Source organism: Empidonax traillii, unplaced genomic scaffold, assembly GCF_003031625.1.
Source record: "Empidonax traillii isolate 1590-97213 ecotype Southwest subspecies unplaced genomic scaffold, ASM303162v1 scaffold1977:size80541, whole genome shotgun sequence".
Taxonomy (NCBI): Eukaryota; Metazoa; Chordata; class Aves; order Passeriformes; family Tyrannidae; genus Empidonax; species Empidonax traillii.
In genome coordinates this window covers 53,842-72,208 of record NW_020957170.1, presented here as the reverse complement: position 1 = coordinate 72,208, position 18,367 = coordinate 53,842, and the positions used below count along the sequence as shown (strand labels likewise).

The window sequence follows — 18,367 nt, the reverse complement described above, 5'->3', positions numbered from 1 at the left end:
CCCTCCTCATCCCCACCAGCTCCAGCAGCCAGGGCACTGACACCCAGGAGAGATCTGCAGGGAGAAACCCCAAAACATTTGCTGCACACACCCAGGGCAGCCAGGGAGGGGTTGAACGAGCTCATAACTGCTATTTCCTCGTTTTCAAACTGGGCTTCTGAGGATTTTTCCTCCTTTGCTTCTTTTGGACTCCTCCTACTCCTCCTGTCTGGGGAGGGATGATCATTGTCTTCTTTACATATATGTTCTTATACACATATATATTGTCTTGTGCCCGTGGCGTCTGCCCCAGCCTGCAATGCGTGCCCACCACAGGACCCCAGTCCCTGTGAGCAGCTCTGAGCCAGGGGGCCATGAACAATAACACTGCAATTTTAAAGTTCTATTGGAATTTTAAACTTCTGTTCTCCTGCTGCAATAGATGCAGCTGTTTTACAGCCCTTTGCAGTTCTAGATTGCCAAGCGTTTTCCTGGGGTGGTTGATTCCCACTGTCCTTGTTTACTCACTGGGGAGCTGCAGCAGGAGCAGAGAGGAAGGGACTGGGTCCCTGGGAAAGGCTGGGCTCCCCTCTGGCAGCCCCCTGCCCTCCCACCTGCAGCCCTGCCTCCACCTTTCTATTGCCACTGCCTGCATGGCCAGCCCCACTGGAATGAATTCTGCTTTTCAGTGAATCATGCTAAGAAAGTCATGATGTGGGAGCAGAAGGATTATTGTTCTGAAGAAGCCTTGCCTGCAGGAGCTCCTGACAGAGGGACCCCTGGTCCTCCTGCTCCTGCAGCAGCACTGCCCATGGCAATGAGCACACCCCTCAGCCCAGGGAGCCCCCAGCTCCCACCCTGCAGGAGCAGTGGCTGCAGGTTTATTGGTGACCCGGGGAAGTGCAGGCAGGGAGCGTTCTCAGGTCTCTGCCTTTAGGGAAATGCTCACTGTTTTCTCTGCACCTCACTCTCCAGAACAACTATTTGCTACCTGAGGCACCTTGCTGCAGTGGCAGAGGCAGCAGGGAATTCCAAGAGCAGCACCTTAGAGACTCTGGCACTGCAATTCTTTGTTGTTCTGCAAAACTTTGGGCAGCAAAGAGGCAGAGTTGCCAGGTGCTGGCAGGCACCCCGGGGCTGTGCCCTTCTGTGACACTTTGCCAGGGGAAAATGTGAACATTTTGGTTTAAAATTCAATTTTTTCCTGATTGGGCCTGGTAAAGAGCACAGGCTCCAAACTAATTTTTGTTTCCACTCACACCTCGAAAGATTTCTCCAATCAAGTATGTTCTCTCTAAGAAAAAAACCCAAAGCCAACCCCCCAACTCCTCTTGCCTGCGGGGTAGAGAAGATGGTAGTGTTTTGCTTTTATAGGAAAATCAGCCTTTGTTGGGAGCATGACTCAAACATGCAGGGGCTGGGGCTTGGATGAGTTACCAGAGTTTAGCAATAGTTTTGTAACATGTGCGTGATTTCTGATGAGCTGCGTGACAAGAAGTGGCTGCGCTGTGCTGGCAGTGGTGGGGCCGGGATCCCGAGGGGATCCCACGCTCCTGCCCTCCCTCAGTGCCAGGGCTGCCCATGGCTTTGCATATCTACACTGTGCAGTGAACAACATCGTTATTTGGAGAGAAAAGTCTGGGATTACCTGGGGAGGTGTTCCCATCAGTATTTAACGGGAGATTTTGTGTGGATCCGTACGAACAGGGTGCCAGTAGAGCCAGCTGTGGTATGTGTATGAGGGGCATGTTTGGTGGGATGAGTGCCAGGGCCCCTTTCTCACGTCCCCTGTCACCACAGCAGCTGGTGGACACCTCCAGGGGTGCCAGAAAGACTTAAAAATTGGCTTCTTCTTGGCAGTAGCAGTGAGGGAAGGAGGCCAGTGGACTCCCACCTGAAAACTGCCTTTTCCGCTCTCCTGCGTTGAAAACCATCCCGCTGTGAGTGTAATACTTTTTCCACAGCTCTAGGAAATACAATAATAGGTTGCACATTCAAACCAGCTGCTCGTTTATTTTTTCAACTGCCTCTGAAAAATGCCTGTAATTAGGAAAAATCTATAACAAGAAGTACAAACAAATCAATGTCTTTCATTAGCCACAAAGAGTCAGCGCTCTGCCTTCGCCGGGGCTTTATTAAATTAGAATAATGAAGCAGAAGCCATAGAAAGCAAAACAAGCACTTTGGAAAGGGCTGAAAATACACACGTCAGGTTAAAAACAGGCTTCAAATTTAAGTGTGAAGCTGTAAACACATTCTCTTGTGCTGTTCTGATCCCTCCTCTGCAAGGCTGTGGGAACCCTAAAGAATATATATATAAAGAATATATATATAAAGAATATATATATAAAGAATATATATATAAATATAAAGAATATATATATATATAAAGAAAAAACTATATAATTTCTCCTATTTTCTTATAAAAGGGATTTAATCCTCTCTGCCAAAATGCTCTACTCGTGCAGGAGGGTGGCACGGACATGGTGCAAGGAGAGGGAGGACGCCCTGGGGCAAGGGGGTGGTCCCAGGGCACCTACACCGTGCCACACTTACAGTCAGAGCTTCAGCAACCCTTCCCTAGGTTTGGCTCCTGCAGGACAGGTGTTTGCCTGGCTCTGGTGCAGACCAGGTTCAGGAGCTGCAGGTCTCCCTGTTCTTTGCCTGGCTCAATGCCTGGGCACACACAGGGTGCTGAGGATCAGCTGTCCCAGGGACAAACACGGGCAGGCTGCTCGAGGGCCTTGCAAGCACTAGAATGAGCCAGCCTTGACACATTTCACCGTTTCAAAGATCATTTCTCCCCGTTTGTTTCTTTCAGTAATTGCCATGGTAGTTTGTCGCTCTCAAAAACAATCCAAAACCAACCTTGTCATCAGCAGCAGAAAATACTTACAAAAATCTTCACCTGTATCTTTTCTAATACGGAGCTGTGAGCTGGAAAAATAAGCCTTGTCCTTGATGTTCCTTAAGTGGAGGAGCTGTGGGGCTGCTGCACCCTTGGGGCAGGGTGGGCAGGGTGGTCCTGGGCAGGGTCCTGGGCAAGGCCAGCACCCACGAGTGTCACTTCCCATCCTCAGATCCAGAGCACAGCCAAGGCCAGAGCTGGGGCTCGCCAGCCGTGAGCGGTGCTGGCTGAGGGGTGGTGATGCCACCCTGGTGCACGGGGATGGGCAGTGCCCCCGAGCCTGGGGCTGCAGAGGGGGCTGTTACCTGCTGTTACTGCTGGCATTAAACCATGGCACACACAGTGGCTCAGGGTGGGTTTGCAGCGTGGTAACGCCGTCCCTCACACCCACGGGTGGGTGTGTCCCTGTGGGATCAGTCCCACTCCCTGGAACAGGGATGGGGTGGGAGGCAGCTCCAGGGCTGGAGCTCCCTTTGTGGTGCCCTTCCTGAGCAGGGCACGGGCTGTGGTGAGGTGGAACAGTGCAGTTAACTGGGTTTGGAGCTTAAGCCCACACTGAGCAGACAGTTCCATACTCTGAATTTCTCACCTGTGTGATTTCCTCTGTTCTGGCACTCGGGAAGGGTGCTCTGGCCTGTGGGGTGTGCTGCTGCAGGGACAGGAGCACTGGCATCTTGGGGCATTGGCCAGGCTGCCCCTGGCAGCCCCTGGCAGCCCCTCAAGTGCTCTCTGGCAGCCACCCTGGGAGATGACAGCTCTCCCAGGGAATGCTGGTTTATTGCCTCAGCACCAGCCACAAAAACCCCCAGCCCAGGATAATCCAATATTCATCTTCTGTGAATTCTATTAATTCTTCTTGTTCTGAAGAACAAAATAATTGCCATAATTTCATTTCAAAACCCAGAATCAATAACCACAAGCCTGTCATTTCTCTGTGCTTTCATGGAGAGGGGATTCACTGCCTGCTCTGGGATCACTGCTGGAACAGCACCTTTATTTGTGCATTTCTCTGCTAAGGCCCATTTGCTCGAAGTGGCCCAGTTAACACTGCCAGGGAGTTCTTTGTCCTGGTTTTAAACAACCTTTTAAAACTAAGCATTAGTTTAAATAGGAGAATATAAATTAAATTATGTGGTTTGGTGCAGTTGTAGCCTTTCCCCCCTCCACAGGCTCTGTCTTTTGCTTATGCACCCCCTAAGGAGATGCACTTTAATATTAAGAAGTGCTAAAAAAAAAGTATTTCAAAAAATCAGGTTTTACCCACTAGAGAGAAGCACTGAAAGGGGATGAAGTTTAAATGTGTGGAGCTGGAAGCTGGTACCCAGGGCAGGGGCTCCGTGGAGAGCTGGGGTGGGTGGGATCCATGGAGAGGGGTGCCAGACCTTCCTTGAGCAGCTGTTTGGGTGAAGCAGCCAGTTAATGCCAATCCCAAAAGCTGCTGCCAGGCAGTTGTCAAAGGCAGTTTTTAGCTTTCCACACATCCTGCAGTGCGAGGGAAGGCTCTGTATCTGACCTTTCCTCTTGCCCCCTTATCCTCCCATCAGTGTTTACCAGACACGCGATTTTCTCATGAAACAGCAGCTCCTGTTTTCGAAATCAGGGTCACTTGGTATCTGTCACTTCCACAGGAATTCCTCTGGCCAGGGGCCTGCCTGCTGCTGGGGTTTGTGCCTGGGGATGGGGTGAAGGCAGCAGTGACACCAGTCTGTCCCTCTGCTCTGCCATGCCCAGACCGATGGGCAGCAGCCCGAGGGGCAGCACAAGCCCTGGAATCACAGAATCACCAGTCTGGGCTGGAAGGAACCTTAAACCATTCCAGTTCCCACCCCCAGATGTCACTGGGGAAACCTTGAGGTCATGCCAGGCCATGGTCCCAGCAAGGAGACAGGGTCCAAGGTTGTGGGTCAGAGGAGCTGGCACGCCTGGCTCTGGACAGGGCACCTGCACCCCCATCTGTTCTGCCAACAGGTCCAACAATCAGACCCATCAGTTTATGTAGAATTAGTCCTGTTCACTGACCCACCAGATTACAACTGCAGAGATCTGATCTCATTATTAAGCCAGTGAGCTGGGCAGGATGATCCCACTCCTCTCCTTACTTTCCAGCAGCACTAAGCCCTGCTCCTGGCTGCTGTGTTCTTCGCTGCAACCAGGATTTGGCAGGGCTCCTGTGGCAACTTCCTTAGCCAAACAGATGAAGCCTCATTAGCACCTGTCCCAGGGAGGTATTTGTTTCCATTAGGACTGTGAAGTGTGCCTTCCTGCTGGGCACAGCACAAACACAGTGGCAGACAGAGCCCTGCTCCCCTCTCCTCAGCGCTCCCTCATCACTTGCATCAGTTAAACTGGCTGACAAGATCAGACTGAGCCAAAAACCAGCGTGTTGGTGGCTCTGTCTCCCACCTCAGTGTGAGTGTTGGCCCCCTGGAAAGCCCCAGGGACAGGGATGGGACAAGGCATCTGCAGCACCCCTGGGATTGTCAGCACATCCCGACCCTGGAATTCATAAAATCACAGACTGATTTGGGTGGGGAGGGACTTTAAGCTCATCTTGTTCTAATCCCCTTGCCACTATCCCAGGTTGCTCCAAGCCCTGTCCAGCCTGGTCTTGGACACTTCCAGGGCTGGGGCAGCCACAACATCTCTGGGCAGCCTGTGCCAGGGCCTGCCCACCCTCAAAGGGAAAGATTCCTTCCCACTATCCCATCTCTCCCTGCCCTCTGGCAGTGGGAAGCCATTCCCTGTGTCCTGTCCCTCCATGCCTTGTCCCCAGTCCCTCTCCAGCTCTCCTGGAGCCCCTTTAGGCCCTGCAAGGGGCTCTCAGGTCTCCCTGGATCCTTCTCTTCTCCAGGGGAACCCCCCAGCTCTCCCAGCCTAAATTCCTGGCCACCTTCTCCATCGATTTTCTCACCAGAACAGGGTAAAAAATGTCAATCTCTAGTTTGCAGTGCAGGCATCAGACAGGAGGGAAGGAGTCCAACGAGGGGCACCCAGAGTGCACTGTGCCAGGGTGCTGGTCCTGGGCACAGGGATTAGTTTGTGCTAGGAAAGCCCCCATGACACAGCAGAATGCTTTGGTGTTGATCCTCATCAGAACCATCTCTGCAGGTCTGGGAGTGCAGCTCTTCTACCTCTGCCCCATTTATAATTGATTTTTCTTCTATCAGAAATCAAAGCAGCAAAGAGAAACTCCCACAGGAGGTTTTGCCTTTCCACTCCCCAGTCTGCTATGGTTTTAAGTCAGTGCTGATCTTACCCCCCCCATTAAATACAAGACATTAAAATCAATCATTAATAGCTTTAAAAGGTTTGTACAGCAACAACCAGGCTCACTTTTGTTTGAACATTAACAGAGGTATTTTTCCTTAACAGTGAGTCTTTTAGTCAAATTCTACAGATTATTAAAAGGATTATCTATACCAGTGATTTTTTTTAAGTACATTTTCAGACTGGACTCGTGGAATAAGCTCCTGAAGCTTTTGGCTTTTCCAAATTGAAAAGCAAAAGGTTAATCCTTTAAGAGCACCGTAAACAATCATTCATTAGGGGATGGAAAGCATTAGAGCTGCAGAGGCTGGAAGGTAGGAGGGGAAGATGTGCCTGCAGCAGGCAGTGGGTGCAGAGAGTCCCGACTCAGATCCAGGCTGGATGTGTCTGCTTGTATTTGGGATTTCACCAGGGAGGACAGGATGTGGGACAGAGGGGTCCCTGCAGCAGGGTCTCCCCCCACCAGCACTGCAGAGCTGCAGCTTGTACAGCTGCAGCTGCAGCTGGAGCTTCAGCAACTGCCCCTGGTATTGGAAATGGCCTCGGGGAAGAGTGCCAGGGACTCCCTTCCAGTGAGGGCTGAGCTGGCATTTCTTGGGCCCACAGGATTAGCTTTAGGGGCTTTTTTGGGGGGTACTGGTGTGTCTCTGGGTTTGTTCCTTGGCATCACCCTCTTCATCATCAGTGGGAGCTGCTGAGTGCTGGCTTTGCTTGTTGTGTGCAGACAGGAGTGTCACTGAGGTACCCAGCGGGCAGTGTCCAGGTGCTCCCAGACAAGGAGTGTTCATCTGCTCCCACAGGCAGCACAGAAACCAGCCAAGAGCACCCTGCTAATGGGGCCAGGAGAGAAACCAGCAGAGAGCATCCTGCTAATGAGGGACGAGTGCTCCACTTGCAGCAGCACCGGGAGGAAGGAGGCCAGGGCAGCTGGAGAGGGATAATGAGGCAGGGAACAATAGCTGGAGAAAGGATAAAAGGGTCTGGCTGTGGAGACATCAGTGCAGAGGTGTTGCTCAGGGTGCTCCCACCCCCAGCAGCTTCACACCCGTTGGAAAACAGACCAAAAAAAAGGAACTTTTAATGCTTAGTTTGAACTCCTGACACTTCTTTGTCATTACCACATTTTTCAGATATTCCCAAAATAAAATAAGGAGAATTGGCATCAGGCTAGAAATTCAGGCTTCATTATGAGGCAGCACTAAACTGAATAACTTGGTTTCCATTTCCAAGACTGGTATTTTTGAGGCACTTCCTTCCCCTAATTAAACCTCGTTGTAAAACCAGTGCCAAAGTAGGTCTTTGGATCCATTAGACAAACCATTGACTGGTCATTCCTGGGAGCTTTGGGCCCTTGAGTTGAAGAAGGAGTGAAATACAGCCGGATTTCCCGGGGCCAGGAGGCTGGCAGAGCCCATGGGGCACGGCGGGCAGGCGGGAGCCGCTGGAAAGGCAAATGCTGGGCTTTCACCTCCTCTTACTGCCCCCCAATTTCATCATCTTAGCCTTAAAAAAACCTCTCCCAACGGCTTTGGGGGAGCCCAGGGAGCCTTGCAGGACTGAAAAGGGGCACCAAGCACCCACAGAACCCACTGACACCCCAGGGGCTGCCCTGCCAGCTGGGTCATAGCTTCGGTCAAAGCACCTCAGAGGCAGCTCCACATTCATTCCTTTCATCCTCCCCATGCATTAGGTAGCAAGCTCTTAATTGAAATATTTAATTTTGTCTCCCCTGGTGTGTGATCTTCACTGTTTCTGGCCTGTTTGTCTTGTTGGCCACCTGAGGAAACTGTATAATGTGAGTATTAATGCACTATCAAACCACCTCAGCAGAGCTGTCTTTCTTGGCTGGGAGCTGAACAAAAGAGCTTTTCTACTGAGAGTAGTAATTTCATTTTAAAATGGCAATATAGGAAGGAGGCAAGATTGCTCACTGCTGTAATTAGAACAAGTTTTCCAGGATCCTGCGTTATCTTTGGACTCTGGAAGTGGAGTTGCTCTACCAGGACTAATAAGTCACCTCCATTAACTCCAATTATTGCCGTGTTGTATCACAGGGCATCACGGCGGCGGTGCTATCATAAACCATTTGCATATTTTGGAATACAGAAGGGACTCCAGAGCAGCAGCTTCATTATCCTTGTTGGTTTATAATATTAATAAGGCCAAGAGGGAGAAGGAAAGGCATGTAGTATTCCCCTCTGAGACTATGTGAGATTCCCACCTGATACAGACCCAGCACTCTGTCCTCTGGTGCTGGACATTCACCACATCAGCCACCCCTGATTATAGAATTATCATCCTTTGCCAGCACAGTACCGTGCCATTCTGCCTCGCAAAGTTCACTCCCTGTTGGGACTCTCTGGCTCCCCGGGGTGTACATGATGCTATGTGAGATCTATTTAATTAGCCCATGAACAGCTTTTGTTTTCGAGAAAGCAAAATGTCAGCTCAGACATTAAAAATGCAGAGGAGCGGGCTCCTCTCATGCTGCTGGGGAGGGAGCTGTTCCCTGGCCACAGCGGGCACGGAGGAGGTGTTTCTAGAGGGCTGGAGCACAGCAGGATTCTGTCACCCCCTAAATTGGGGGTTGACAGTCTCCAAGGACAGCAGCTTCCACTCTGCAAGGACAGCAAGCAGAGGTCAGAAACGCCATCAGAGCTTTGAACTGTAGAATCGTAGAATCACAGAATCATTTAGACTGGAAAAGCCCTCTAAGACCATCAGGTCCAACCATTCCCCAGCACTGCCAAGGCTGCCACTAATCCGTGTCCTCAAGTGCCACATCCACCAACGCCCTGGGCAGCTGTGCCAGGGATGGAAAACCTTCCAGTGAAGAAATTTTCCCAATATCTAACCCGAACCTCTTGTTGCATGTTAGCTGGGAGAAGAGCCCGCCCCCCCTGTGGCAGCACCCTCCCCGCAGGGTTTGTAGGGACTGGGCACGGTTCCCCCCGGTGCCCTGGGCTCGTGTCCCGCTGGCAGCTCCCGGGCAGGGAGATGGGCTCAGACCTGCTCCCGCCAGCCCTGCGTGTCGGATCTGCCGCGGACACGGCCGATTGTTCTTCTCAGCACGGTTTGTTTTGCGAGGAAAGGCAAATGCGGTGGGAGGATCCGCGCCGCGCCAGGCTCGCTGCGGGGCCGTGCCAGGGAAGATGCCCACGGGGGGCAGTCCCTGCTCCCCGAGCCCCTCTGCCCTCTCCTCTCCTCCCAGGGCACACTAACCCCTTCCTGCACCAGAGCGGTGCCCTGTGCCATGGGGACCCTGGGGCTGGGGCAGAGCTGCCCACCCCAAACCCGCCCTTCACAGGGGGAAAAGGGAACGTGGTGTCGTAAAGGGAATATTGTAAAGTATTTTAAACACTGCAGGCAGGAGTATTTTGCAATAAAATAAATTGTATTTCAGGCTCCCTGTGGAAAACCTACAGGGTGTGTAAGGGGAAGAGACTCTGTCTTCTGTGACACGTGAGAAAGGAAAAAAGGAAGTTCCAGAGACTTGAAAAAGAAAACGAAGTAGTAAAGCATTGTTTGACCTAAAGAATTTCCTAGGGTGAAGAGGAATGAAGCTCTCCAGAAACAGAAAGGTAGGTCACAAGCCAATTCAAGTAAAATGTGAAACAGGCATTTTTCCAGCAGGTAAGATGTCCTGTGGTGGGGAGTTGAGAGCAGCTCAGCTTCCAAGCTGTGTGCTCATCAGCCCCTTCCAGCAGCACTCCCAGGTGAGGTGCAGCATGCCCTAAACACTCTGTGTGAGTATAATAAGTACATACAATTATATATATTTATAGATGTATGTATGCATATATGTATATATTTTCTGTCTCTATGAGCAGGCATGGCGATGATCATTTGGGGTCCCTTCCACGAGCTCTCAGCCTGCACCCGGTTCAGGCCCCTTGTTCTTACCTTCTCACACTAAAATACTGATGTCTACATCTTCATCTTCCTGATAATCCAACACCAACAGATAGAAACAGCTGGATTCATGGCCAGCCCATTCCCTCTGCGCTCCCCCACACTGTGATAGCTCAGCACTAATTGGAGTGAGCGGGAATTTCCGTTTGTGCTCCAACATGCTTTCACTCCTCATTAGGGATATATCATCCACTGGAGTTAAATCAGCTGTTAACGGAACAAAACATTCAGTTTAATGGAAATCAGGGGTATAAAATCTCATATTTTGCAGAAAGTGCATTAAGAGGCTGAGCTGGAAGGAATTCAGCTCCAGCTCTACCAGACAGAAACCAAGTCAGCTCCAGGCATATGCTTGAGCGATGGAGGGAAAGGTGCTAATGCAACATGCTTCATGTTGTGCTCCAAAATAAGAACAGCTCGGCATGGCAAGCAGGAAGGCACTCGTTTGCTGGCTGTGGATAAAGGCATGGAACAGCGTGGCTGCCAAAAAATCTGCCTCGTTCCTTCCTCGTGGAAGTGTTTGGACCTTTTGCAGCTGAAGCACTGCAGTCAGAACGTGCAAACTGCTGTACCCAGGATGTGAGAATTCCATCCCAGGTGCCGATGGGCTCGCAAGGGCCGTGCTGAGGTGTGGGCTGCCTAAACAGCACAGCATGCACAGGCCTGGCCACTTCCTTGGCAGGTCCAAAGGAGTGCAGGTATGGGCTGGCAGGTCCAAGGGAGTNGAAACTCAAGGAAGCTGCCACAAGAAGCTGCAGTGAGCAGTGGGACTGTGAAAGTCACTAATGAAATGGCAATTACGAAGGGAGGGAGAAACTAAAAGGCTTCTCCTCTACTAATAGCATTGCTTTGTGTATTCTTTTTATTATTTTACACAATAATCCAAGTCCTTTAATGAAATAAACTCTGCTTTGGGTCATGCAGGTGATTCTCCAAGGAGCGAGATGGCTTTCCCCTGAACCAGCATGGTAGGCCTGGTATGATGGTGGTGCATTTGCTCTGTGTCTGGTTTGTGTGTTGGATGTTCGCTCTCCTGGGAATGCCAAGACTCAGGATTCATTTTTCCAGTGCTTTCAAATCCTAGAGGGCACCACAGAACAGTTCTGCAAATCAGGCTTGCTCTACAACACAGATTTTACAGGTGTTGTTCTTCTTGTCTCCTTTTTCGCTTTCGTTTCTCTTCATGTTTGATTTGTATTAAAATTAAAAAGGATCCCAAAGTAGTGAACAAGCAGTTAGTGGATGAGTACGAAAGGGAAAAAACCCCTAACATCAAGAAGAAAAGGGACTATATTTGCAAAATTGAAGCTGTTGCTTCGACGCTTCAGCCTGTGTCAGTTGCCCCAAAAATGAAGCCAGGCCGGTGACTCCATCTGCAGCCACTCGCATATTCCCACAGGGGTACAATGTGCAGCTGATTTCCCAATTGAGCTTTCCCAGCAAAGAAGTTTTATAATTTAAACAGGCTCAAAAGTTTGAGAAATGAATACATATTCATGAAGGACTAATAACGCTCTGTCTAGAACACAGCTTTGAGCTGAGAGCAGCTCTGACTGGCTCATGTCTCACCCACCACACTTAGCGAAAATGGGAACGAGGAAGAAATGGCTGAAACCAGCAGATTGTGTTTTGCTAAGACAATAAATAATAACCCTATTCTGACTCAAGTGCCAAATGTATAGCGCTTAATTAGAGGTCAGTAGAGCATATTTCTGCTCAGCTGTTCCATTTACAGCAATTAACATGTTCGTGTCGCTTAAACTGGGTTGCAGAGCAGATTTCAAAGGGTTGAGCAAAAGCAAAATCAGGGAAGGGCTGTTCCACCGTTCGCAGCAGCTCAGGAGCAGCACACGCAGCACCCACCGGAGCTCCGGCAAAGAGGGACAGAGGGGTCTCAGCCCTGGTATGGCATCCCCTGCCCCATCACTGTGAGGGCTCAGGGGACCCTGCCCCATCTCTGCAGGGGCAGACGGGACCCTGCCCCATCACTGTGAGGGCAGAGGGGACCCTGCCCTCTGGCCAGCGCTGGCTGCCCTCCTGCCCGGGCTGTGCGGTGACACATCAGAGGCGGGTGGCTGTGCCCGGGGCACCGGCCTCGCCTGTGGCTCCACACCCGCCGCGCCGCGTGGGCTTCACCTCCGCCTACTCCGCCCCAGCGCCAGTGCCCTCCGAGCTCCGTGTCGCGGGTGACCGCGTGGGGACTCCGCGTGGAGGGTGTCCCGGAGCAGGGGCAGTGCCCGGTGCCAGCCCCGTGTCCCGCAGCCCCAGAGGGTGTCCCGGAGCAGGGGCAGTGCCCGGTGCCAGCCCCGTGTCCCGGTGCCGCGGGTGGGGAGCGGCAGCGCCGCCCGTGCGGGGGCGGTGCGGGAGGCGGGCGCGCCCCGGGCCGAGCCAGCGCCTCGTCCCGCCCGCGCTCAGTCCGCCCGGGGCCGGCGGCCGTGCCCGGTGCCGTGCAGGGTGCCCGGAGCCGTGCAGGGTGCCCGGAGCCGCTGCCTCCGGAGCCGCTGCCCCCGGCCCTGCCCGGCCATGGGCGCCGGGGCAGCCGCGGGCGGGACGCCGCCCCCCGCGGGCGGGCGCTGCCGGCGGCGCGGAGCGGCGAGCGCGGGCTGAGAGCGGGAGCAGGAGGAGAAGGAGGAGGAGGACGAGGAGGAGGAGGAGGAGGAAGGCGCCGCGCGAGGCAGGTGGGGCGGCCCCGGCGCTCCTGCAGCCGGGCTGGGGCGCGGCGACGGCGGCCGGGGGCGATGCGGGGAGAGGGGCCGGGAGGGCGGAGGTGACCTGTAGAGCCGGGCGGGCGGAGGGGAGCGGAGCGGAGCGGGGCCGCGCCGAGGGAGCCGGCGGGACCGCGGGGAGCGGCGGCGGGACGGGGCGGCAGCCGCGGGGACGGGCGGGGCGGCGGCGCTCGCCGATCGACCGCGCTGGCCCCGGCCGCTCTCGGTGCCATAGCCTGGTCACACTCGGTGCCATAGCCTGGCCGCTCTCGGTGCCATAGCCTGGTCACACTCGGTGCCATAGCCTGGCCGCTCTCGGTGCCATAGCCTGGTCACACTCGGTGCCATAGCCTGGCCGCTCTCGGTGCCGCCGCCCCTCCGCTCCGCCCGCCCTGTCCCTGTCCCTGTCGCTGTCCCTGTCCCTGTCCCCGGCGGCGTGCCCGGTGCTCCGGGGCGGGGAGCGGAGCGGAGCGGAGCGGGGCCCTTCCTGCCCGCAGAGGTGTCCCCTGGCTCCCAGCGGGTCCGGGTGCTGCGGGGGAACGCTCCGCCAGTCACCGCTGCTTGGAAACCTCCGAGGAAAACCAGGGCAGGGCTCACCTTCCAGAGAGGTTTCCTTTGCTCTTTCCATTTTTTTTTAGATGCGTTACTGTGCCTGTAGATACTTCGTTGCTTCGCCTCAGACCTATGTGACTCTGGGGGAAGGATCATGACCGAAGTCCTTCTCTCTGCTGCTCTGAATGGAACTGAACCCAACCTGTTATCCAGCAGTGGCTGGTCTGTGGGAAACGTCACCACCAAGTGTTCTCTGACCAAAACCGGCTTCCAGTTCTATTACCTGCCCACCGTCTACATTCTGGTCTTCATCACTGGGTTTTTGGGCAACAGTGTGGCCATCTGGATGTTTGTCTTCCACATGAGGCCTTGGAGCGGCATCTCGGTTTACATGTTCAACTTGGCATTAGCCGATTTCTTGTATGTCTTGACTCTGCCCGCCCTCATCTTCTACTACTTCAACAAAACAGACTGGATCTTCGGAGACATCATGTGCAAGCTGCAGCGGTTCATCTTCCACGTGAACCTGTACGGCAGTATTCTGTTCCTGACCTGCATAAGCGTGCACAGGTACACGGGCGTGGTGCACCCCCTCAAGTCGCTGGGGAGGCTGAAGAAGAAGAACGCCATGTACATCAGCAGCCTGGTCTGGGTCCTTGTGGTGGCCGCCATTTCTCCCATACTCTTCTACTCGGGAACGGGGATTAGGAAAAATAAAACCATAACGTGTTATGACACGACAGCCGACGATTACCTGCGAAGTTACTTCATTTACAGCATGTGCACCACGGTGCTGATGTTCTGCATCCCCTTCATAGTGATTCTTGGTTGCTATGGGCTCATCGTGAAAGCTTTGATTTACAAAGATTTGGACAACTCTCCTCTCAGGAGAAAGTCTATTTACCTGGTTATTATCGTGTTGACGGTCTTCGCAGTGTCCTACCTTCCCTTCCACGTGATGAAGACCTTAAATCTAAGGGCCAGGGTGGATTTTCAGACTCCAGACATGTGTGCCTTCAACGATAAGGTTTATGCCACTTACCAAGTGACGAGGGGCCTGGCCAGCCTCAACAGCTGCGTTGACCCCATCCTTTACTTCCTGGCGGGTGACACCTTCCGAAGGCGGCTTTCCAGGGCCACCAGGAAATCGTCCAGAAGGAGCGAACACAACGTGCAGTCCAAAAGCGAGGAAATGACTCTCAATATTTTAGCAGAGTACAAACAGAATGGAGATACCAGTTTGTGAACAAACGTGGAAGATTTGGGAACGGTTCGAAAAAATCCTCCGCTTTGAGGCAGTAGGAGACTGTAGGGCTACAAGTGTGTGAGGAAAATCTACCAGTCTCGAATTCCTTTTAGGTAAAGCCTCATTTTCTGATCTTAGGAAAAGCTTAACAAAGGCAGTGGAAGGATTCTTATGGAAAATAAAGTGTCAAAATTCAGCTTTCCTTCAATAGTCTCATTTCTTTCTGACTTGTGTCAGATAAAGTAAAATGAAGTAAATCCCCTAAAGGAGGAAAGCGATCCAAGTGCTTCTAGTTTAATGACTTAGTCTCCCACGTTCAAAAATGTTCTCAGTCAGGCTGTCTTTAAAAATAGGAAATAAAAATAAGAGCAGTATCTTGTCTTCTGAGGCTCAGTCACAGCCTTTTGCCGTTGTACACAGGGATTTAAATGAAAGTCACGATGCAGTTCTCATTTACAGTTTTATTATTTCTAGTGCTGATAATTATTTGGTAGTTTGGTGGCATTTATGGTTCAGTCCTCTTTCAGTGCCGGTGTTTCACTAAAGGTAGGCTTGCTGGTGTGTGCATGGTTGTGCTTTTGGATTGCGATGGTCGTCCACGACAAATCTGGAGCCCCTCAGAGGCCGAGGGCTGCGGGTGGGGTGGCCCTGGGGCACTGGCAGATGGGTGTCCCCAGGAGCTGTGCGTTGGCCAGCAGGACCCGTGGAGGTGACCTGGCCCCGAGCCGAGGGTCCCACCCTGCTCCACGGCCGGAGGGCCGGGCACGGGCTGGGCCCAGGGGCTGCCAGGATCCCCCCCTGGCACCGGAGCCCTGCGGAGTGCTGTGCAGGGAGAAATGGGTGTGCTGGAAATGCCTGACCCTTCCAGGCAAGCACAGGACGGCTGCTCGAGTTACCTGCCTCTGGGACGAGAATGGCTCTGTTCCTGCGGCCTGTGCAGACAACACGAGACTTGTTTCCATAGAAAAGATGATGATTAAAATGGCTAATATAAATGGAGTATATATATATATATATTATATATATATAACAATGATTGGGGGAGGAAATTAATTTTTTTGTACTATGGCAAATAAATGACTGTGTTAACATGTTGCAATATACTAAAGACTAAATGCGGCCCTTTATTGTAGATCTCCTCCAAATGTGGAATAGTTCATCCAAAATTAGCCAAACTGCAATATTGTGTAACACAAGAGCTAGTGATCAGGCACAGACAAAATCTTACATGGGCAGTCTCACTCGTTTCTCATATTTTTAATAAATGTATTTGAAAGTATTTTGTGCTGAAAGCATTATAAAAGCATGCTCTGAATTATGAATTTAGTGTACGAAATTAAGTTCTATGTAATCCTAAGGGTGATTTGTTCCTCCAGTCTTCATAGTGAGAGTAAAATATTTATATTTTACTTACCAATTTCCAGTGGTTGGTAACAAACGAGAGTAGCTCTAGTTATTTTTTGACAACATTGTAAAGCAGCTTCTGTTCACACGTATGGCTTCATCTGCAGAATCCCTATTTATTGAACTTATTTATTAGAATGCTAAATGTAAAGTGTGGTTCTCTGTGGTCATATTCAGAATTGGGCATTAATGGAAAATTGAAGAGCATGTTTCAATCACTGTAATAATATGTCTTCTAACAGAACATCTTTATAATAAACTCGATTCCACCCTGACTATTTGCTGGTGATATGTAAACTAGTGATAAATTAAACTACTGATGTATAGCCTAGAGGTAAATGAAACTCCAGCTTAGGAAGCCTCTTAAAGCAACGTGGAGAGCTCATTTAGTCCTATGAAAAATGTAGAGGTAGCGAAGAAATCCCAACCAAGGGTCAATTGCTAATTAATCCTGACTGACAAAGCCCATGGAGCAGCACAGACTATTTATATACCACAGAAAGAGCCTGATTCACAATAAATGACTTCTCCTATTATGTGATTATTTGAGGCTTCATTCAGCTGAGGCACATCTTGTTTGGAATGGCAGATGAATTACATGGAGAGGGAGCATAAAAATAGGATATTCTCTGAATCTGCTTCTCTGGGTTGAAAATCCTGTTCATTTCCCAGTGCTTTGTGGCTGATTTCAGATAGTTCTACTAATTCACGCCTGCAAAAAGATCGCAAACGGCCCCAGCAGAATGCAGAACTGCACACCCAGGCTGGGCCTTCTGCAGCTGCCTGGGGTGTTTTTACAGCCTGTGTCTTTGATAAGGCAGAGCTGGCCGAGTGTCACGGTGTGCACAGCCTGAGGGTGACAGAGCCCGGCTCCAGGTGGCTGGACAGGTGGCAGGAGAGCCTCATGTGCAGATGGAGCGGGGAGATCCACCCTGGGGACCCTGCTGGGCCACCTTACCTGCAGCCTGCGGGGTCTGTGCTCCCTGGGAGGCTGCCTGAGCACGAGGGTCATTAAACACCTTTAACACGGGGTTGATTTTCCATCTCTCGGCTCCTGTGCCCTGGGACTCCCGGCTGGACCTGCTGAGATGTCACAGCTGCTGCTGAACCCTGCTGGAACGTGGAGCTGAGCCTCACAGCCTCCTGTAGAGCTCTGTTTGAGAGGCATTGCTGTATTTGCCATGGGGGAGACAGAACCACTGCAAAATCCCACCAAATTCCTGTCTCCTCCCACGCCTACTGAAACAACAGAGCCCTGTGTGCTGGGTGTCCCATCTGAGAGGATGCTGATGAGCTGGGGGGGATTGTGCACCCAAACAGAGCCATGAGCTCCTGGGGAACTTGGCAAGTCTGTTGTTGAACTGTTCCTTCCTCAAATGTGTTCGTGGAAGGCAGTCCACCAGCCTTAGGGGCCCAAGGGGATCCCTGTGTTTATAAATCCCTGTGTTTATCCATAAACCTCGGAGATGGGTGTAGTCAGAGACCTTTCCCTGAGCCACTCCAGTGGAGTTTCTGATCCATCCAATATGCAAAGGGAATGCAATCGCAGCTCCGGCCTTTGGGCTGGTAATTAATAATCAGTGATGACAATGGGCTGTGATTATCAGGAACAGGATTCAGCTCATCGCCTCACTACTCTGACCACCTGAAAGTTCCACCTTCCCTCAAACCGTACAGCCTTCGACTGGCAAATGAGATTAAACATGTTCTGATTTTGTGGTCACACATGGAACCTATTTTTCCTCTGGGTATGTTTGGAAATCTTCTAATAACTACCAGTCATTCGCTGGAGACACCACAAAGTTTGAAGTAGTAGTTATTTCGAGCTTAAGTTTAGCCAAAGCACTCTGCAGTGATCCACGCCGACACCAGCTCTCATTCGTGAGCTGGATTTGCTTCCTGCAGCTCGGAGGGTTAATGATTTTTTTTTCATTTGTGTCCAGTAACTCTTCCATACCTTTAACACAGCTCAGTCTGAAGCCTACAGGTGAGCTGCTGTCAGCTTGTACATTTTCATAACACAGCACCCTGGATTTTTGGTTCTCATCCAGTTCATGTAACACCAAGCAGCACCTGGCCCTGCTTCTGGCAGGAGGGTGCACGGGGTGTCCTGGTGAGCTGCCTCCTCACTGACCCCCTGCCATGGGTGGAAGGGGCTGGGGAAGCTGGAGGGCTATTTCAGCAGCTGCCAGCCCACATGTGAGTGCTGGGAGCATCCTGCTGCCTCCTGTACCTCCCCAGGGGGTTTACCTCCACAGAGTGGCCCCACAAACTCTTGGGGTTGCCCTCTGTGAGCTCCAGGAGGGGTCACGTGAAGTCTCCCTGAGCCTGGCATCCTCTTTCTGGATGAGGAGGAGGCTCCAGAGGAGTTTGTGGCAGTGGATGCCTGGCCAG

The 18,367-nt window shown here is 51.8% G+C and overlaps 1 protein-coding gene across 1 annotated transcript; it reads left to right on the top strand.

Moving 5' to 3' along the window:
* The first annotated feature begins 12,697 nt into the window (after positions 1–12,697).
* P2RY1 (purinergic receptor P2Y1) lies at positions 12,698–14,919 on the top strand. The gene is made up of 2 exons (XM_027909181.1): positions 12,698–12,744; positions 13,410–14,919. The coding sequence occupies exon 2, from the start codon at positions 13,478–13,480 to the stop codon at positions 14,567–14,569; it is 1,092 nt and encodes a 363-aa protein (XP_027764982.1). The 5' UTR covers positions 12,698–12,744; positions 13,410–13,477; the 3' UTR covers positions 14,570–14,919.
* The last annotated feature ends 3,448 nt before the right edge of the window (positions 14,920–18,367 follow it).